This window comes from Crocodylus siamensis, chromosome 1 (genome assembly GCF_052110815.1).
Source record: "Crocodylus siamensis isolate JL-2025a chromosome 1, ASM5211081v1, whole genome shotgun sequence".
NCBI lineage: Eukaryota > Metazoa > Chordata > Crocodylia > Crocodylidae > Crocodylus > Crocodylus siamensis.
Window position 1 is genome coordinate 20,618,048 of NC_143395.1, and position 19,502 is coordinate 20,637,549.

General features: G+C 45.0%; 1 protein-coding gene across 5 annotated transcripts in view; it reads left to right on the forward strand.

Annotated features, from left to right (window-relative positions):
- Positions 1–19,502, forward strand: part of NBAS (NBAS subunit of NRZ tethering complex) — a 378,957-nt gene that overhangs the window by 303,135 nt on the left and 56,320 nt on the right. For all 5 annotated transcript variants that reach the window (XM_090031852.1, XM_090031878.1, XM_090031881.1 and 2 more), the window contains one exon: positions 3,098–3,293. In XM_090031852.1, coding sequence (XP_089887978.1) covers positions 3,098–3,293 — 196 coding nt within the window. The remainder of the gene's footprint in view (positions 1–3,097; positions 3,294–19,502) is intronic.

Consider the following 19,502-nt stretch of genomic DNA (forward strand, 5'->3'; position numbering starts at 1 on the left):
CTTTTAGAAATGATGCAAATTATATTAGTGTTTCTTTTCAGACATTAGAAAAACAATATGTATCTTCTTTGTTTACAATTCTGTTAGACCTGGCTTGTCCAACATATGGCCTGCGGGCTGCCATGCAGCCCTCCAAGCCATTTTCTGTGGCCCGCGGTGCTGCAACAGGAACCCCTTGTCCCCCCACAGCCACTCAGCAGCTTCCAAATGGCTGCTGAAGGGCTGAGGAAGAGACAAGTTTCCCACATACACTGCATCAGCTTGACGTTGACAACGCGATGCGGCTCCTCCCCTCTCCCCTCGTTTCTCCATGTCCCTTCCTCGCCCCACCCCCCTTGATTTTAATTTTTCAAATCTGTTACCTTCGATATGGCCATTGTCATGTGAACTAAACATTAACTGAAAGTGTAAATGGGTAAATATACAATGTGATTACTTAAGATTTTGGTTCAGTACTTGAGGTTGTGCTTGCTGTGTTTCTCCCACACATTCTCAGCATCCTCACTTTCCCTGCTAGAATAGTTACTGCAGCTGTTTGAGATCCGTAAGTTTGTTATCCTAAGAATTCTGTAAATACACATGGGGAATAAATTTTTCAAAAGTAATAGATTACAAAATGAAAAATATTCCATCTCTAATAACTTAGCATAGAAATGTATCAGAGGAATGTAGTAAAAAGCACAAGCATTAATATAAGCTATGTTCAAATTAATAAAAAACATTTACAATGGACTTTGGATGCGAATAAAAAAATAACTGAAGTCAGCCAAAATGGAGTATGTCAGAGTAGAAGTTTTAATGAAATCATTTTTAATAACAATGGAGCCAAAGAAAGTCAGAACATACATATCAAATAATTAAAATTCCTTCTAAATATTATTTTTCCCATTTTACAGGAGTCTTAAGTGCTTTTAATATATACTGAATTCCATCTTTTATCTTATCTTACCATTCAGTTGTGAAGTTTATTTTGGTGGCATATAGTCACAGTTATAGAAACTGTTGGCTTAGTAAATTACATAGCTGTCTCCTGTTTTAACTTCTAAAGTGCTAAATGTTTTGGGGAATGGCCTACTAGCTTTGTCTTTCCTTGTATGATGAAGCTGTTACCCTCCAAACCATTTGGGCTACCAGCCTTAGTGCTGACTGGAAGGTTCCTTCCTTTTAAGAAGCTTCCTACTCAGTTCACTGCTGCTAAGTTGTTAGAGGATAGGCTTCAAGATGCACCTTTTTCCACATCTTTTTGGAGTGAGATTTACTGAAGTGATGAGTGCCAGATGACTTCGATTAGTAGGTCAGGAGTAATTAATAATAAAAGTTCTGATGGAAGCCATGGTAATGACATTGAAGTTGTAGGTAAACTTGTGTTTTCCAAGTGTTTAGAAACTTGTTTTCAAAATTTGTTCAGTGTAATCTGATGATGATTCTTTTAAAACATATATTTGCAGTCGGAGGCAAAGAGAGAGACTTACCCCAGAATATCTAATAATAGCACAGTGGTTAAGACACTCAAATTGCATGCGATAAACAGCGGGAACTTATACCCAGGATGCAGGTGCTTTAACTGATGTTGCTTCTCTCTTCTCATTTCACTCTATGATTTTAATCAGACCAGGCCTGGAAAACTTTTCTGACAATTTTTCAGTCTTTTGATGAATCAGTGCTTCTCATAGAAAATCTTTAATTGAGAAGTTCCCAACCACCTCTACTTAAAATTTTATTTGAAAAAAAAAAGATACGGGCTTTAAACATTGTATATTTTCAAATAGTGGCAATACATATTTTTTTCTTATTTGGCATATTTTGTTATAAAATAGTAGTAGAAAGCTATTCAGTTAAGTCTTTAAATTTATAAAAATAAATTTTTAAAAAATCTGTTTCATCCAAAATTTGTCACAAGCTTCAGATATCTTGAATATTAAGTCCTCTTTATTATATAAGTATTTTAGTGCAAATGTTCTTGTTTACTATGTGACTTCATAAAAATAAATTATCTATATTTCTAGCTTAGCTGATAGCTAAACCATAAACAGAGTTGAGAGTAAACGTTGCACTGTAGAAAATAAAAAATTCTTAGTGTTGGTTGTATAGTTTACGTTCATTTGAATGCAACTATTTTAATAGAAGAAAATTCCCAAATTATCAAAATTACTGAAATTAATTCATGGACTTTGACCATAAATGTTTCACAGTCTGTTAAATGACTCCTTTTATCTCTAACTTCTGCATTTTATAGCACAACTATTGGGATGACCTTATTTGGCCTGAAATCATGAAAAGCAATTATTTCATGAGATTGGTAAATGCTTGAGAAGTTTCATTTCTCACTCGACATGCGGTTTGCTTTATAAATGCCAGGAAAAAACCCCACAATATTCTCTGAGATTAAATCAAGTTGTGGTTAAAAAAAACAGTAATTTTATATGTAGTTGGTTATTCATGATTCTTCTGACTCCTAAAATTGATTAGCATAGAAAACATTGAAAAGAACTGGAAATGGAGCTTAGCAGAGGCATGTATCTGCTTAAATAATCATATAGATGATACAAATTTCATTTTATGGTTGCATGAATGATGCATTTGAATTTTCTTCCCAACCAGACTCAATTTTGAATGCAGTAATTTACTGTACTAATCCAAGATCATCTGTTTTGATCATTCACCCTTTACTGTAATAAGTATATTGTTATTCTTATGGTAGAGGGTATAAAATTACAGAGGATTGCTAATAGAGTTGGCATGTAATTAATTTAATTTGAGAATACATTTCCTAAAGAAAGGAATTCAGACTTACGTTCATGAAATGAAATGCAGGTTAACATTCTACAAGTTATCTATATCATAACATGTTATGTGACTGAGAAATATAACCAGAAGTATAGAAAACTGTTTCTAATACTTAACCTAGAAATTCTGAGCGAGGGTCAGGTTCAGTATCACAGTTTTATTTTAAAATAAGAATTTACAAATCTCCCATTGAAGTTGCTCACAACTAACATGACATTTGTTACACTTCATCAGAAATAGTCATGTATAGAATCTGGATTAAAATTGTTAAAAATCAAGTTAATCTGAAACCATTTGACTTGGGTTACAGGGAGAAACTAGTTTCTTCAGATGACCTTTTGGAGTGGTTGAGGCCTTTCTGTGGTGATGACACCGTGCCAGTGAAGCCTCGGATAAAGGTGCTGCAGATCATGGAACAAGCTTTTCATCTCCGTGATGAAGATAGCAAGCTGCTTGTGTTCTTCAGAACTCAAGCTGTTCTCAAAGCCTGTTGGCCTGAAACAAAGGTATCATTTTTATTTACTTTAAGGGATAGCATAATACTGTTGTTTCTTTAAAAATCACAAGATTATACTTGATCAGTTTGTAGTATGAACTGTATTAGTAGTTATACATGCAAATTAAGTGGATCTTTTCCTACCCTCTCATCAGTCGAGGGTCATAACAAATTGTGATCTTTTAAAACTCAAAGTTAGTTGGGTATTTTTGACCAATTTAAACCCTAATGCTTTCTCTTTTCCCTTTACCATCTGCCTGATACTTAGCTACTGTTTTTCTTTCCTTTCCATCAATAAAATACCTTCTCTCATGTTTTCACTTCCCCTCTGTAAACCTTTTGGGAGTTCTGTAGTGCTTAGTGTTGGGGATAGGGCTGCGTAACCTCTAGATTCTTATCAGGTCTCTATGACCTTAGGTACAAAGGCTGCTTTCAGATATTTAAAAAAATGCACTTTACCAGAAGAAGAAGCACATTACTTGAACCCAGCTCTGTAGGATCTATAAAGATCAAGCACTTCGGTGGGGCTTTTTTGGCACTTATAGCTAAAGCTGATTCAATCAGCTATTAGATAAAGATGCTAAAAAAGTCCCACTAAAACACCCAACATTTACAGACATTGGGTGAGCGGGGTTGAAGTAAGGTGCTGCCTATTCTGGGCATGTGCAGGGCTCAGCATGGGAATGCACCAAGTTTAAAGTAAAGTGCTGTTTGGGGAAAGGGTGATATCTGCAAGCACCCAAAATGTAATTAGTTTGTGCTTCATTTTTAGCTGCCTCAGGAAATGTATCTGCTGAGAGCACCCCAGCAGCTGTTACACCTCATTTTCTTACTTGCTGTGGATGAAATTATGCAGTTCTTTCATACTTTAGGCTATGCATTTGACATAACACCAGGTTTAAGGTGACCAGTGCTGTATAGTCACAGCCTTTCTAAAACAAATAGATGTATTTAGTAAATGTCACTAAGCGTTTGAGGGAATGGGTTAAAACAACAAATAGCCTACACGTTCGGACTTCTCTAATCATATGCTTTGCTAAAAGCTCAGTAAGATGGGCTTCCCTCTTGAGATTCAGGGCTAGAGATCTTTAGTATTCTCAGGAATTCCTGGGATTTGGCTCGTTTCCAGTCTTCCTTCAACAGAACATCACCCAGCATTCCACCCTTCTGAAAAGTACATTTTTCTCTAGCATCTGCTTTCTTTGGACTCCTTGGTGCTGCAGCAGCCTGCATTGGCATCAGGTATTTCCACTCAATATGCAAGCACTCTCCAAACCCAAAAGTATGTTGGTGAGGCCCTTTCTAGAGTCATGTCTGATGGCTGTTCACAACCACACCAGAGATCTGTGTTTCAAGAAGGACAGTCCAGAGTAGCCTCACTGGCTTTTCTTTCTCATATTTGGAGATTGTCTGTGGGAGCAGAAACATAGGGCACACTTTGAGGGAATCTCAACCAGAGTACACTGTCAACATGCCCTTTTACTGTGCTTTATTCAGCTAAACTAAACAAACCTTTCTGCTGGCCACATTGTCTGACACATTCAAGCTTTCTGGCGTGCATCCTTATGTTTGTGGCAGTATCTTATACCTGATTTTTTTCATCACACCACTTAGAAAGCCTTTCAATCACACCACTTAGAAGTATAGGTCCTTATTCACCACCAAGTTGTGTGTATGTGGTAAAATGGTGTCAATATAAAGCTTAATGCCAATTTATAGATTTCATAGACGTTAGGGCTGGAAGGGACCTTGCGAGATCATTGGGTATAGCCCTCGACCAAAGGGGTAAGAAGTCAGCTTGGGTTGGATCACCCCAGCAAGATAAGCATCCAAGTGTTTCTTAAGCTATCCAGAGTAGGTGCTTCTATCACTTCTGGGGGTGAATCTATTCCAGCCTCTGGACATTCAGACAGTAAAGAAATTTTCCCTACTGTCCAATCTAAAACAGTCTTCCAGCAGTTTGTGACTATTAGATCTTGTCTTCCCTTGCGATGCCCTGGTAAACAGATGTTCCCCAAGATTCTGATCCACACCCCTTATATACTTATAGGCTGCCACTAAGTTACTCCTGAGCCTTTCTTTCTCCAGGCTGAAAAGTCCCATGTCTCTCAACATCTCCTCATAAGCCATGCTCTCTTGACCTCTAATCATGTACATGGCTCTCCTCTGGACTCTCTCAAGCTTCTCCACATCTTTTCAAAAGTGTAGAGCCCAGAATTGTATGCAGTATGTAGCCGCTGAGCTTTGAACAGCCACTCCCGGGCGGCCTTTGCTCTGGTGGTTGATGTCAAGCTCCTTACAGGCTCATGTTGTCACCTGAGCAGATGTCTTCCTCCTGAGTCTTCAACCCTGCGCTCGCCTGCCACGACTTGGTGCTCCTCAGTGTGTTCGCTGAGTGCGCTCGATGGCCCATGGTTCACCTGGCGGTTACTCACGGGACTCCGCCACCCCTACACCCCAGCCTCATGCCTCCTTCAGTGCGATGTCTGTCTGACGGCCTCCTCCCTTCTGTGGGGCAGCACCTTTCGACTGCAGTCTCGGGCTCCCACCCCTTGGCCTGCCTAGTCTCCACCTCTCTGTCTTGAGGGAATACCCAAAGGAAAGGAAAACCTTCTGAGGCTTCTCCTCAACCTCACTCCTCGGGGAGCTGCCCTTCCCCCTATGCCCCTAGTCTGGGGCAACAACATAAAAAGCAACAACAAAAATATCACTGGGCCACAAGTCACTCCCTGCTTCCCCCTCTCTCCTTTCCTGGACTCTGTCAGGGATGGGCTATTTCCTTTCCTTCCGACGCCCTCAGCATTCACCCTCTTGCTTGCCCGACAACCTAACTGGGTCTGGCAGTGATACCCGCCCCGGCTGAAACCCCTTCAGGGCTCTTCCGTGGTTTTCTTCCCCCTGGCAGGACTTCCTCCATGCCCCGTCATCCCCACACTCCCACCTGGGGCTGGCTCCATTCCCTGGAGTCGCTCTGGTGATGCCTCCAGACAGCGTTCCTGCCGTCCCTTCACTGCCCCATGAGGGTTCCTATTGGGGTGCTCTGCCTTGTTCAGCCTGTGTTAGCCCCTGCTGGCCCAGGTTGACGGATCCAGTGGGAAGAGTCTCTCCTATTGCTGACGTCAGCAGCAATTCTCCTTCCTTACTATCCACTCCCTCCATGGCGTCTGCCACCATTTTTATCCTTGCTCGCCGGCATCTGACACTGACGCCACCAGCCGGCCATAATTGGACAAAAAGGCGGCTGATGAGCCGCGCACAATCTTCGTTCTACCCCTTGCGTGCCGTGCTCCAGGCTGCCAGTAAGTATCCTGCATTACGTTGTTTCCAGGGACTACTTCAGAACTTATCCTGGTAGAAGGTCCCTTTTAAAACCCAAAGTAAAAAAATGAACCAGTGGTGGTGCATTAAATGCATGGATACTCACATGAAGTGCAGAAGCTAAATATCTATTTGTTTCTGGTATTTTTAAATGTTTCTCATTATGAGGTGCTTAGTCGGCTTTGTCAGCAGATATAGATATCATTGCTCTGATGGAGTTTTTTAATGTAGCAATGAGTTTAGTTTGTTGTTTTGGTACTTTCACAGTTGTCTTTTAACTTTTTTTTTTTTTTAAGTAACACTTTTGAATTATGTCCTGTGAAAATAAATATTTGCCCCTTTTCTCATGCCTCATCCATGTGCAGCATATTTTAATTTGTGTGACAGGGTCAGAGGAGTTGCCGAGCTGCAGGACCTTGCTGGCAACGGCAGGAGCCCCATGCCACAGATTGCACTTGCGGTGCTGCACTGTGCCAAGCCGCAGGAGCATGGTGGCGATGATAGGATCGCCACACTGTGGATCCTGCCAGAGGCCCTGAGGCACCCTGAGCCATGGGAAGGGGGCAGCAATGGTGGGATCGCAGCACCGCAGGCCCTGCCAGCAGCACCACAGCATGCAAAGCTGCAGGAGCCTGGCAGTGGCGGCGAGTTCGCCACATTGCAGGACCTACCAACAGCACTGCATTGTCCTGAACCGCAGCCAATGGGCCCAGGCTTCAGAAGAAGAAAAAAAGCCGGCACTGGCATTGAGGTGCTTTATAAGCACGTGCCAATGCCGATTTGCCAGCAGCAGGGCAGAGCCAAAGGTCCCACACTCCAGTCCAACATGGGGACCGGAAGGAAGTCCCCAGTAGCTAAGGGAAGGCTGCAGTCAAAACAGAGATCCTAGGAGGGATGACTGGTGGCAGCCTCTGGACAAGAAGCTGCCCCCACAAACTGACTCAGGGTCAATTCAGTTACTTGGAAAGGTGGTGTGGAGGTCAGACATGGAGAGTGGAACAAAAGCAGCGCAGACTTACAGGACAAGATAAAAGTGATAACTGGTATAAAAACAAAAAAACAAAAACTGTGTCCATGCAACATTAGAGTAACAACATCGGCCAACAATGGGGTGGCGCTAGGCAGAGCGTAGGGGAGGCGGAGCCCCAGTATCCTTGCGCTATCAGGTAGACGCAGCAAGATACCACTGAGCTTGGATTAACAGCATTCCCCAAAATTAAAACTTTATCAAAGATGTGGCAGGCAAGAAGCAGCTGTGGCCTTGGTAACTGGTGCCAGGGGTCAAACTGTTAGGCCACAAGACCATGGTTAGCTTCAGGTAACAAAGAAAAACCTAAGTGGAGAGCTCAGGACAGGCACGGCAAATTACAATTTGTTTGGGACTTTCCTCCTTTTTTATATTGTAAGCTTCTGGTGGCAGTAAATATCTCCTTTGTGTGATAAAGGCCAGCACTTTTGCAGCTCAGCATCCATTTAAACAATAATTGGTTAGTACTTGCATTACACAGGCATGCATTTATTTGTATGTATATAGTATTCCCTCTGTCATATGAAAACCTGTTAAAATTGTCTTGTAACAAACCTTTACATCAGATAAAAAAATGTATTGTAGTCAAATCCCACTAATACTGAACCTCCTTACTTATTAATTACCAATGGAAAGTGTTCTGCTGCTATGGTGGCTTTCTTAGCATGTGAAAGTACTCTTTGCCATTCCATACTAGTGATGGGTGTTTCTTCTTCAGCTAAAAATAAGGAAGCATTTATTTCAGCTCAGTCTTAAAAGTGCCCTTTCTGTTCAGTTTTTGCCTATTTACATAATCATTTGTTCATGCCAAGCTGCCCCTTTCCCCTGGAAAATCCCAGCTTTCCATGGTGAATTGGTCATAATTACGTTATTGTTCCTAGAGCAAATTAGAAAGATTCATGGCACATCACAGCAAAATCATGTTATTACTACCCAAATTGACCTTGATAACAATACAGAAGGCAGTCCTAAGATCTTGGAGATGCAAATGTAATCTTCAGGTGTATCAACTAGGAAATATTCGGCAGAAGATTATATAGGAACAGACCAAAAACGAATAAAATTTCTGTTTCACAGAGAATTTTACAACATTCAAACTCTTCATCCCAATAAAGCGGGGGGGAGGGGAAGAGGAAGACCTTCACCATTTTTTTAAAAAAACTTCCGCTGAAAGTTTGAAATTTTTTGTTTCAAAATGTTGGTAGATTTGGTGAAAGTGCACGTATTTAGTCAGCACATAAGGGAACATGATACAGACACCAGGGAAACTTCAAACAATATGCTACACTCCGAATGAAATATAGGTCTTGAAATTAAATAGCATTCAATTTTATTTAGTTATTCCACAAAATTCTCACTGAACTCAACATTATCGTATACATTTTTTGGTGTCAAGAAAATCACTTTGTCAGGAAAAAAGATCTGCTAAATGCATCTAATTATGTTTCATCTATATTTAGCCCAGTTGTTAATACTACTGGAATACTATTTCCAGGACCCATGATACCACTTTCTCAACATCTTGTTTTAATTGTGGATAGTTTTAAAGAAGTTACATAAAAATAAAGTTAGGGAGTGACTTAGTCTTTAAGGCTCAGTGTGGGAAACAGAAATTTGAAGAACCCTTCATACTGACACACCAAGCTATAACAAAACGAATGGCTAGAAACTGATTCTTGACAAATTCAGATTGGAAATATGGTGCAAATTATTCATAGATTCATAGAAGCTAGGGGTGGAAGGGACCTCACAAGATCATCAGGTCCAGCCCCTCTGCTCTAAGGCAGGAAAGACTGTTGAGGTCAGATGACCCCAGCGAGGTATGCGTCCAGTCGTCTTTTGAAGATGTCCAGGGAAGGTGACTGGGGAGAGTCTGTTTGAGACTCTGGACACACAAACCATAAAGTTTTTCCTTATGTCTAATCTGAAGGAATCTTCTATTAGTTTATGACCATTGTTACTAGTCTTCCCATGGGAGTGCCTTGGTGAGCAGATATTATCCTAGTCCCTGATGTTAGCCCTTTTCCCGGCTGAACAGTCCCATGTCCTTCAGCCTCTCTTTGTGTGGTCTCTTCTCCAGACCTCGAATCATTTGTGTGGCTCTCTTTGGACTCTTTCCAGCTTTTCTACATCCCTCTTGAAGTGCAGTGCCCAGAACTAAACCCAGTACTCCAGCTGTGACCTCACCAGTGCTGAGTAGAGCAGGATGATGACATCGTTAGTCTTGCTTGAGATACATTGGTTGATGCATGCCGAACTGTTGTTTGCTTTGTTGACTATAGTATCGCATTAGTGGCTCGTGTTCATTTTATGGTTGATCATGACCCCAGGTCTCTTCCAGTTGTGGTGCTGGCTAGTGTAGCACCACCAAACCTGTAAGTATGTTGTGGATTATTTCTCCCCAGGTGGAGCACTTTACATTTCTTGGTGTTAATCTTCATCAGGTTTAGATCCGCCCACTTTACAAGCCTGTCCATATCAGCCTGAATCCTCAACCTGTCTTCCAGCTTGGCTGCACTCTTGATCTTAACAGTAAAAATAATGCACTGCTTGAATAAGTTGTGGAAAAGTCCCTGAAACATTTATTTCAATAGTGGTTACTTTTTAGAATAGTTCAAGCGGGAATTAACTCAAAGAAGCTTTATACTCTGTTACAGTCCCACCTTCTTACATAGAAGGTGGGACTGTATGATCACAGTGCTAACTTGTGCCATGTTTGGGATTCACCATAAACTCTGGATAACCTTTTTGCCATTATCAAGCCAGTTATTTCCAACTCTGTCTGTGATAATACTACTTGGTGGGTGCATCTACACATGTGCTTTACTTTGGAATTGACTAATTAGCTCTGCAGTAAAGTGTCACTGTCTACACATATGCCCATGGTAGGGTGCAATAAATTAACTCCGCTGAAGGATAGTATTCTGAGATGAGTAGTATCCTACAGCGGAGTAATTTATGCTGCCTCAGTGCACATGTAGACAGTGACCAGGGCTGGCTGGAGCACAAGGGTGCTCTACTGCAGGGGCTGCCTGCCAGCTAGCGCTGCACTGTAGCACCCTTGTACCCCAGCCAGCCATGATGCTGTGATCCAGAGCATGGGAAGTGACCCCCTGAGCCTGTTGCCAGCCTGGGGCTGCTCTGCCCCAGCTCAGACTACTGTAGTCCTGGACGCATGGGTATACACTGCTCCTGGGAGCCATTGACTGGCATGAACTGCACCAGAGTTTATTGCTCTGTGCTGCTTGCACATGTAGATGTACCCAATGTTGGTGAATCCAGGGCTGTCCAACTTCTGGGCAGGAGGGAGCCACAGACCCCCCACACAGGTTGCACACCCCACAGGTGCTCCACTCCTGAAGTTCCACTCCCAGCCCTGCAGTATCCTGTTTCCCTTCAGTTGCATGGGCAATGCAAGCAGCATAAGCAGCCTGGTTCTCCTCAGCTATGCAGGCAGCACAGCCTCTCTCTTGGCCACATGCACAGCATAGGCAAATCAGCTCCCCTCTGGGCATGTGCACACCTCAAGTAACTTGACCTTTCACTACCACATGGCCAACATGATAAGCCTGGCTACTCCTCACCATGCAATCAACGTGATCAACCTGGCTGCCCACAGCACCTGGCTTCAGCATGTACAGATGGCCTAGGGCCTGACCCTGACCAGCCCCAAAGCTGGTGAGCAGGATTTGACCCTCTGTGGGTTTGACACTCTGAATTGACCCTCTGTGCTGCAGGCGTTGTCCATAGCACTGAGTCCAGCCCATGTGCCAGAACAGCTCTGTGTGCTGCATGGGACATGCAAGGTCAATCCGATACCCTTCGGTCAGATCTTATAGCTTCATGGGCTGGATGTTTGACACGCCTCATATTGAGAAACTAGAGACAGTCCAGAGGAAAGTGATGAAGATGGTAAAAGGCTTAGCCAGCCAGCCATATTAGAAAAACCTGAAGAAAGTAGATGTACTTGATTGGGGCAAAGGAGAGTAAGACAGGAAATGATAACAGTTTTCATATATTTGAAAAGTTGCCATAAAGAAGATGGAGGAACATTGTTCTTCCTTGCTGCAGAGGAACAGGACAAATGACAGTGAGTTTAAACTACAGCAAAGCAGGTGTAGGTCAGCTCTCAAATATAACTTCCTAACTGTAAGATCAGCAAGACAATAGAACAAGCTCCCTAGGCCCCTTGTGGAATATCCTTGCCTGGGATTTTCAAGAAAAGGCTGGATTGGCACCTTGGAGATGGTTTAGGAACAGTGTACCCTGGATCTTTGTAGGAGGTTGGACCACATAGTTCTTCATACTCCTTTAGGTCCCTTCCAAACCTAAGATAATAAGAACAGGGTTATCCCTGGGAGTTTAGGTTCGATATTAGGAAACACTTCCTCACGAGGAGGGTGGTAAAGCATTGGAATAAGTTGCCTAGGGAGGTGGTGGAATCTCCATCCTTGGAGGTTTAAGGCCTAGCTTGACAAGGCTCTGACTGGGATAATCTAGTTGGGCTGGTCCTGCTTTGAGCAGGGGGTTGGACTGGATGAGCTCCTGAGGTCCCTTTCAACCCTCATTTTCTGTGATTCTGTGGTTCTATTTACAGTGTGATCTCCAAAATTATTCTTTTTCCTTCCAGTTCTTGTTTTGTCTTGAACCATGATGCTGTAGTATTTTGCAGGATCTCTCCCACGTGAATAGTGCATCTTCTGCGGACTGCATGCTGATTTGAAAGTTTAGACTCTTGACTACAATAATCTGAAGATTTCTTCCTCCTTTGCCTGAAGCATTACAATGCCTGCCATCCCTCTGTTCTGACTGTTAGCCTACAAATAAGATTTTGCTAGTTATTTATATTCAATGATTATCCATTTTCAAACTGTGTTATTTCATCAGTGACTCAGTACTAAAGTGCTTAGGAGCAAAGCATTTCTCTGAGGTATAGATTTTAATTTGCAGGATTTAAAAGGGGAAAATAATGTTCCTAACACTTTAATAAGAAAACTTTTTGTGCCTCACCTCTGTCTTAGAAATTCTTTGAAACCCAAGAAGATCATTTAAAGTAGATTTGAATTTTTCCAAAGCACTTTTCACCTGTGATCTGACTGTCATCTGACATGCCCTGAAATCCTTGTGAAAACACTACACAACTCTTTTCCCCAAACTACTACAAAAATTTAATTTATATAAAATCATTATTGATCCTATATAAATAGTATATCCACTTTCCATTTTGCTTGTTTGTTAAAGCAAACTACCTTCAACTCTCATTCTGGGCTTCAAATTTTACTTGTGTACAGCATTTGCTGTCCTGGTGGCTCTTAGCACTTCAGCCAGTCTATAAATGTTTGCCATACAATAAGATTCTTGACCTTCAGCTGTTTTTTCTTGTTAGTGCAACATGTCCCCTGACAGCACTCTTCTTGTTTCCTTTAACTCTTCTAGTGCACTTTTGAGCAGCAAAGATGTTACAGTTCTTAGTTGTACAACCAGCAGTCTTTAAATACACATGACAAATCACATATAGATAATACTTGGCAGCCTTGCCTGTAGAAGGAAAAACACAAAGGGAAGTATTTGACAGAGGCCTTCATAATTCTGATTTGTTGTCTTTGAGAATTTGTAAAAAGTAAGACCAATTTTATTCTCTTTCATCAACTCAGTAACCTTGACTCTATGGCTAAGTACAGACACTCAGGAAGCCCAAGGCTGATTCAGTCTTCACAGTGTTCTCTAAGATGCATAGATTGAACTGATAATTAAGTGAACTGATGTTCACTTCTGAATCTGAAAAGGTAGCCAAATACCTGCAGTGGCCCAGGCCAGAAGTTGTGGGCTGTTAGAGCATACCTCCCACTCCCAGCCTGCTGACCACTGCCAAGGGCACGCAAATACAACTGAGCAGGTCCATCCCTGATTGGCTTTCCAGCAACCCCCCCCATCCCCCTGCTGTTGTTCCCCCTCACTCCATGTTGGGGAATCCCTGCACTTCCAGGTTTCCTTGTCTTGCTGCAGGTGCAGAGGGGGGATTTCTACCTCCGCATGTGGTCCAGCACCAGCTCAGCCCTTGGCTAGAGGGATTGTGCATCTCCTCCTGCCCTTGTGGGTGTGAGGCTAAGTGGGTACCTGACCGTGCACTGGCAGCAGGGCTCAGGGGACCTTCCCTAGGATGGGGGAAACCCCTAGTTGGTGCAGGGATCCCGCTTTGTGGGCTGATGCCACATGCCAGGTCAGCCTTAGGCTGGAGGAACTGTTTCCCCCACTCCTGTGGAGGTGTGGCTAAGCTATCACCAGACCGCATGGAGGGGTGGAGGAGTGAATTCATAGATTTCATAGACATTAGGGCTGGAAGGGACCTCGGGAGATCATTGAGTCCAGCCCCCTGCCCAAAGGGCAGGAAGTCAGCTGGGGTCGTAGGATCCCAGCAAGATAAGCATCCAGTTTACTCTTGAAGGTCTTTAATGTAGGTGCTTGAACCACCTCCGATGGCAGGCTGTTCCAGACCTTGGGGGCTTGGACAGTAAAGAAATTCTTCCTTATGTCCAGCCAAAAATGGTCTTGCAGTAGTTTATAACCATTCAACCTGGGGTGCTCTGATGAACAAAAGTTCCCCCAGATAGTGGTGGTCATCCCTGATAAACTTATAGGTGGCCATCAGATCACCCCTGAGCCTGCACTTTTCCAGGCTAAAGAGCCCCCTGGCTCTCAGCCTGTTGTCATAAAATCTGTTTTCCTGACCTTTGATCATGTGCGTGGCTCTTCTCTGGACTCTCTCAAGCTTCTCCACATCCTTTTTGAATGGTGGAGCCCAAAATGGGATGCAGTACTCCAGCTGTGGCCTCACCAAGGCTGAGTACAAGAGGAGAATGACATCCCGGGATTTGCTTGAAAAGTATCTATGGATGCAAGCCAGAGTTTTGACCACTTTACTAGCTGCAGCATCACATTGCAGGCTCATGTTCATCTTGTGGTCAATGATGACCCCCAAGTCTCTTTCTTCCGTAGTGCTAGCCAACGTAGCACTGCCAAGCCTATAAGGATGCTGCAGGTTTTTCTTCCCAAGGTGGAGTACCTTGCATTTTTTGGTATTAATCACCATCAAGTTCTTGTCTGCCCATTTGCTGAGCCTGTCCAGGTCAGCCTGGATCACCAGTCTGTCTTCTGGCATGGATGCTTTGCCCCAAAGTTTGTTGTCATTGGCAAACTTGGCCAGTCCACTTCTGACTCCAGCGTCCACATCATTAATGAAGAAGTTGAACAATATGGGTCCAAGGACAGAGCCTTGAGGGATCCCACTAGTCACAGGGCACCATGATGAGTGACTGCCATCTATTACTACTGTCTGGGGCCAACCACAGAGCCAATTTCCAGCCAGCGGATCGTGATGAAGCCAAGGCCACAATTGGTCAGTTTCGCCAAGAGGTGATCATGGGATACTAGATCAAAGGCTTTTTTGAAGTCAAGATATACGACATCAATCTCTTCTCCATTGTCCAGGTGATAGGTCACCTGGTTGTAAACGGAAATGAGATTGACCTACCCGCAACAAACCCGTGCTGACTATCCCTCAGGATGTTGGCGTTGGCCAGTCCATTAAGGATGGCCTCTTTAATTAACTTTTCTAAGATCTTCCCCAGGATAGAAATCAAGGTGATGGGCCTATAGTTAGCCAGATCCACTTTCCTCCCTTTCTTGGAGATTGGCACCACGTTGGCCTTCTTCCAGTCTTCAGGCACTTCATCAGAGTGCCAGGAGTTTTCAAAGATCCGTGCCAGAGGCTGGGCTATGATGCTCGCTAGCTCCTTGAGTACCCTATGGTGTAGATTGTCAGGGCTGGCTGAGTTGAAGGTATCCAGCCTCTCAAGGTCTTCCTTCACGACGTCAGCATTTATGGAGGGCAGGGGATCTCCCTCACCCAGACCTCCCTGTCCCTTTCCTCCGAGATGGAATCGTCTTAGCTTGTGCATTGAGGATCGCTCCCTTGAGGAAGCAACCACTCTTCTTGAACTCCCCTCCCCCTGCAGTCATGGCTCCTTAGGGCCTCACTGACGAGCCTCCTGAGCTTGTCAGAATCGGCTTTCCTGAAGTCAAGGACTTCCATGTTGCTGACTGACTTGCCAGCTTTGTCAGATGGTGAAGGTGATCAGCTCGTGGTCGCGGTCCCATTGATCTCTAGGTCGCCGATTAGGTCATCCCCAGTAGCCAGTACCGAGTCGAGCAGCACTTTACCTCTCGTTGGCCCGTAGACTTCTTGAGTCAGGTAGAGGTCATCCACACATAATAGGAAGCTTTGCGACCACTCAGGTTTTGCTGAGTGATCCTCCCACGAGATGTCCGGGTAATTGAAGTCACCCATGACAACCATGGTCCTGGAGTGCCTCAGCCAGTTTCCAGGCAAACTCCTGGTCAAGCTCTTGATTTTGGGTGGGAGGTCTGTAGTAGACTCCCACCATTGTGTCCGCTGTCGTAAGTTCCCTATGGATTTTAACCCAGAGGGTCTCCAGTCGTTCACCCTGGTCACCAACATCAGCTTGCAGGGACGTGTAGCTTTCCTTAACGTGGAGAGCTACACCCTGGCCCCTTTTATCTACACGATCCCTCCTGTACAGGGTATGGCCATCTATACCCGTGGTCCAGTCATGGGTGGAGTCCCACCAGGTCTCCGTTATCCCTGTGTTGTCATTATTATTTGCATTAAGCAGGAGGACAAGCTCGTCCTACTTATTTCCCAAACTCCTGGCATTTGTGTACAGGCGGGCTAGTGTCCCCTTGGGGGCTCTTGCCTTGCCCACAGATTGTACCAGGGCTGGGGCAGGGGTGGGCTCCCTTAAATGCCTTGGCCTGCTGGCTTTGCAAGGGTTGCTCAGCAGGCCAGCAGTGGCGGTTGTCACCCCATCCCCCAGTGGGCTTAGTTTAAAGCCTGGTGGAGCATGTCAGCCAGTCTAGCTGTGAAGAGCCTCCTCCCCAGTGGAGAGAGGTGGAATTAGGGGAACTCAACCAGGGATAGGGCATCCCCACTTAGGCTCAGGGATCTGGGTCAACTCTGGGCAGGGGGGACTGCTTCCCTGCCTCCACCTGTGTGTCAGTGACACGCATGGTCCTGGGGGAAGCGGGGAACCCTGGCACCCCAGGACTTCAGGACAGGCTGGGGGAATGAGGCCACTGTTTTCCCACCTCCACCCTGTCCAGCTCTGCTATGTGCTGCCTCATCTCTTTGAGTGCCCAGGGCCAGTCCTGCTTGGCTGGAGCAGACAGTGCACGCGAAGGCTAGCCCACCCACTCTGTGATGTGGGGTTTGCAGGGGAGTTGCAAAGCATCCTGGAGTGCTGAGGGACTGTGAGTTAACTTGAATCTGGAAATGATCTCGGATAGAAGTTTAATAGAACAGTTTAACTTAAATCAGTTGACTTCAGGCATTTTTACATGTGCTCAAGGAGGCACTTTAATTAGCGACCGAGTGTCACGTGTATCAGCGTCCCCTGCGCTAAAAAATCAAACAAGCTTTCGTTCAAAGCACCCCACCACCATTTTTCAACACAGCTACACTGATACACATGGGCTAGGGACAGAAGTTACACATAAACTGGTTTAAGTGATCAGAAACTGGTTTAAACTTGTAACAGAACATAAGTTCAGTGCACATAAACCAGTTTCAAAATGGTCAAAACCAGTTTGACATAAACCTGGTTCAACGTAGTATCAGACTTAACTGATTGAGCTCAGACTGGTTTATGAAACTTCTGTCCCAGACCTCTTCCTGGTTTAAATTAAACTAGAGTCCCCCAGTATCCTGGCATGCTCTCCAGCCCTGGCTGGTCCTGCCCCTCTGCTCCCTGCCAGGCATTTCTCCACTCGCTGCTTCAGCAACAGAGGCTTGGCCAGCCCTCAGCAGTAGCCTCAAGAGAACTGGCCGGGTGGTTTAGTTCCCCCCTCCCTGTCCCACTGGCATGGACCTGAGCCAGGGTCCCCCTGGTGATCCCTCCTCACCGCTTCAGCAGCAAGGGAAGGGGGAGTGGCCAGATGCCAGCTGCCATGGCCCCCTGAGGCAGAGGGGGCAGGGAGGGGGTTTATTTCCCTCTCTGCCCCCAGAGGACTGCAGCTGGGGTCTGCCAGCCCCTACCACCACTACCACCAATCGCTCCCAGCTTGAGGTGAGTGGCAGAATAAGCTCCTTCCCTCCCCCCTCTGCCAGATGCCGGAGGGAGGGTGGAAAATTAACCCCCTTCCATGCCCTGGCACCTAAGGGGGCTGTGCTGGCTGGCCTCTGGCTCCGCCCCCTCCCCAACTGCTGGAGCAGTGAGGGGGCAGAGACCATGACAAGGGCAGCACCCTCTGTCATGGGTTCTCGAGAATACAAGCCTCTTCCCAGCAAGGGGCTGTGCTATGGGCAGGTGGAGGGTGAGGTGGGCCAGTCAGAGCTGCTACAGACTGTGTGGGGCAAGCAATGACAGTGCTAGCGGGGTCATGGCCTCTCCTCCCAGCCCCAGTGCCATTGCTCACCCACTCTTCAGACTACATATTTTCAGAGGCATGTGATACCGTAGGTTGGTGGTTTAAGTCAGTATACAATGCTAAGAGAACCAGCTTTAAAAAAGGAAAATGGTGACACTATTAAAGGGAATGAACCTGCTTTTCAGTTCCTCATTGTCCTGCATTAATATGAATCTTAACTTACAGAGTATTGCTTGTGAATTACTAAATGTTCATAGAATCATAGAAAGTTCAGGTCAGAAAGGACCTCAGGAGGTCATCTAGTCCACCCACCCCCCTCTTCAAAGCAGGACCATCTCCAATATGATCATCCCACCAACGGCTTTGTCAAGCTGGGCCTTAAAAACCTCCAAGGATGGAGATTCCATCCTCTCTGTAGGTAACCTGTTCCAGTGCTTCATGACCCTTCCTTCCAGTTAGAGAGTTTTTCCTAATATCCAACCCAAACCCCCTTACTGCAACTTGAGGCCATTGCTCCTCATTCTGTCACCACTGAGAACCATCTTGCTCCATCTTCTTTGGAATCCCCCTCCACATAGCTAAAGGCTGCTATTAAGTCCCCTCTGTGTCCTCTGTAGACTAAATAAGCCCAGTTCCCTTAGCCTCTCTTCAGAAGGCATGTGCTCCAGCCTCCTAACTACTTTTGTTGTCCTCTGCTGGAATCTCTCTAATTTGTGCTCATCTGTTTTATAGTGGGAGGCCCAACATAGGACACAGTACTCCAGATGTGGCCTCACTAGTGCAGAATAGAGGGGAATAAGTACTTCCCCTGATCTGCTGCCAACACTCCTACCAATGCATCCTAGTATACCATTAGCCTTCTTGGCAGCAGGGGCACACTGCCACCTCATATCCGTCTCAGCCCCTGGTCATTTTCTGCAGAGCTGCTACTTAGCCAGTCAGTCTCCAGGCCATAGCGGTGCATGGGATTCTTCTATCCTAAGTGCAGGACTTCACACTTGCTCTTGTTGAATCTCATGAGATTTCTTTTGGCCTAAGCCTCCAGTTTGTCTAGGTCACTCTGAATCCTACTTCCTGCCTTCAGGCGTACCTACTACACAGCTCCCGCCCCCCCCCCCCCACCACCACCCTTGCAAACTTGCTGAGGGTGCACTGCATCCCATCTTCCAGATTGCTAATGAAGATACTGAAATGTTGTGAATTAACAAGTCGGGGAGTCTATCTAATAACCTGATATAGTCTTTCACAGGCTGCAGCACATATACTTTTGAAGCAGACATCCTGTCAGTGTGCCATACAGTGCTGTGCACTAGCCTTACAAGCTTACCTACAGAGGTCAGCAGTGAAGCCTGTGTTTAGAAGTGAAGATCACAGAGAATGTATGTGAAGTATCAGCAAAGCATAAATTAGCAAATTTCTGTTGGGCTGTGA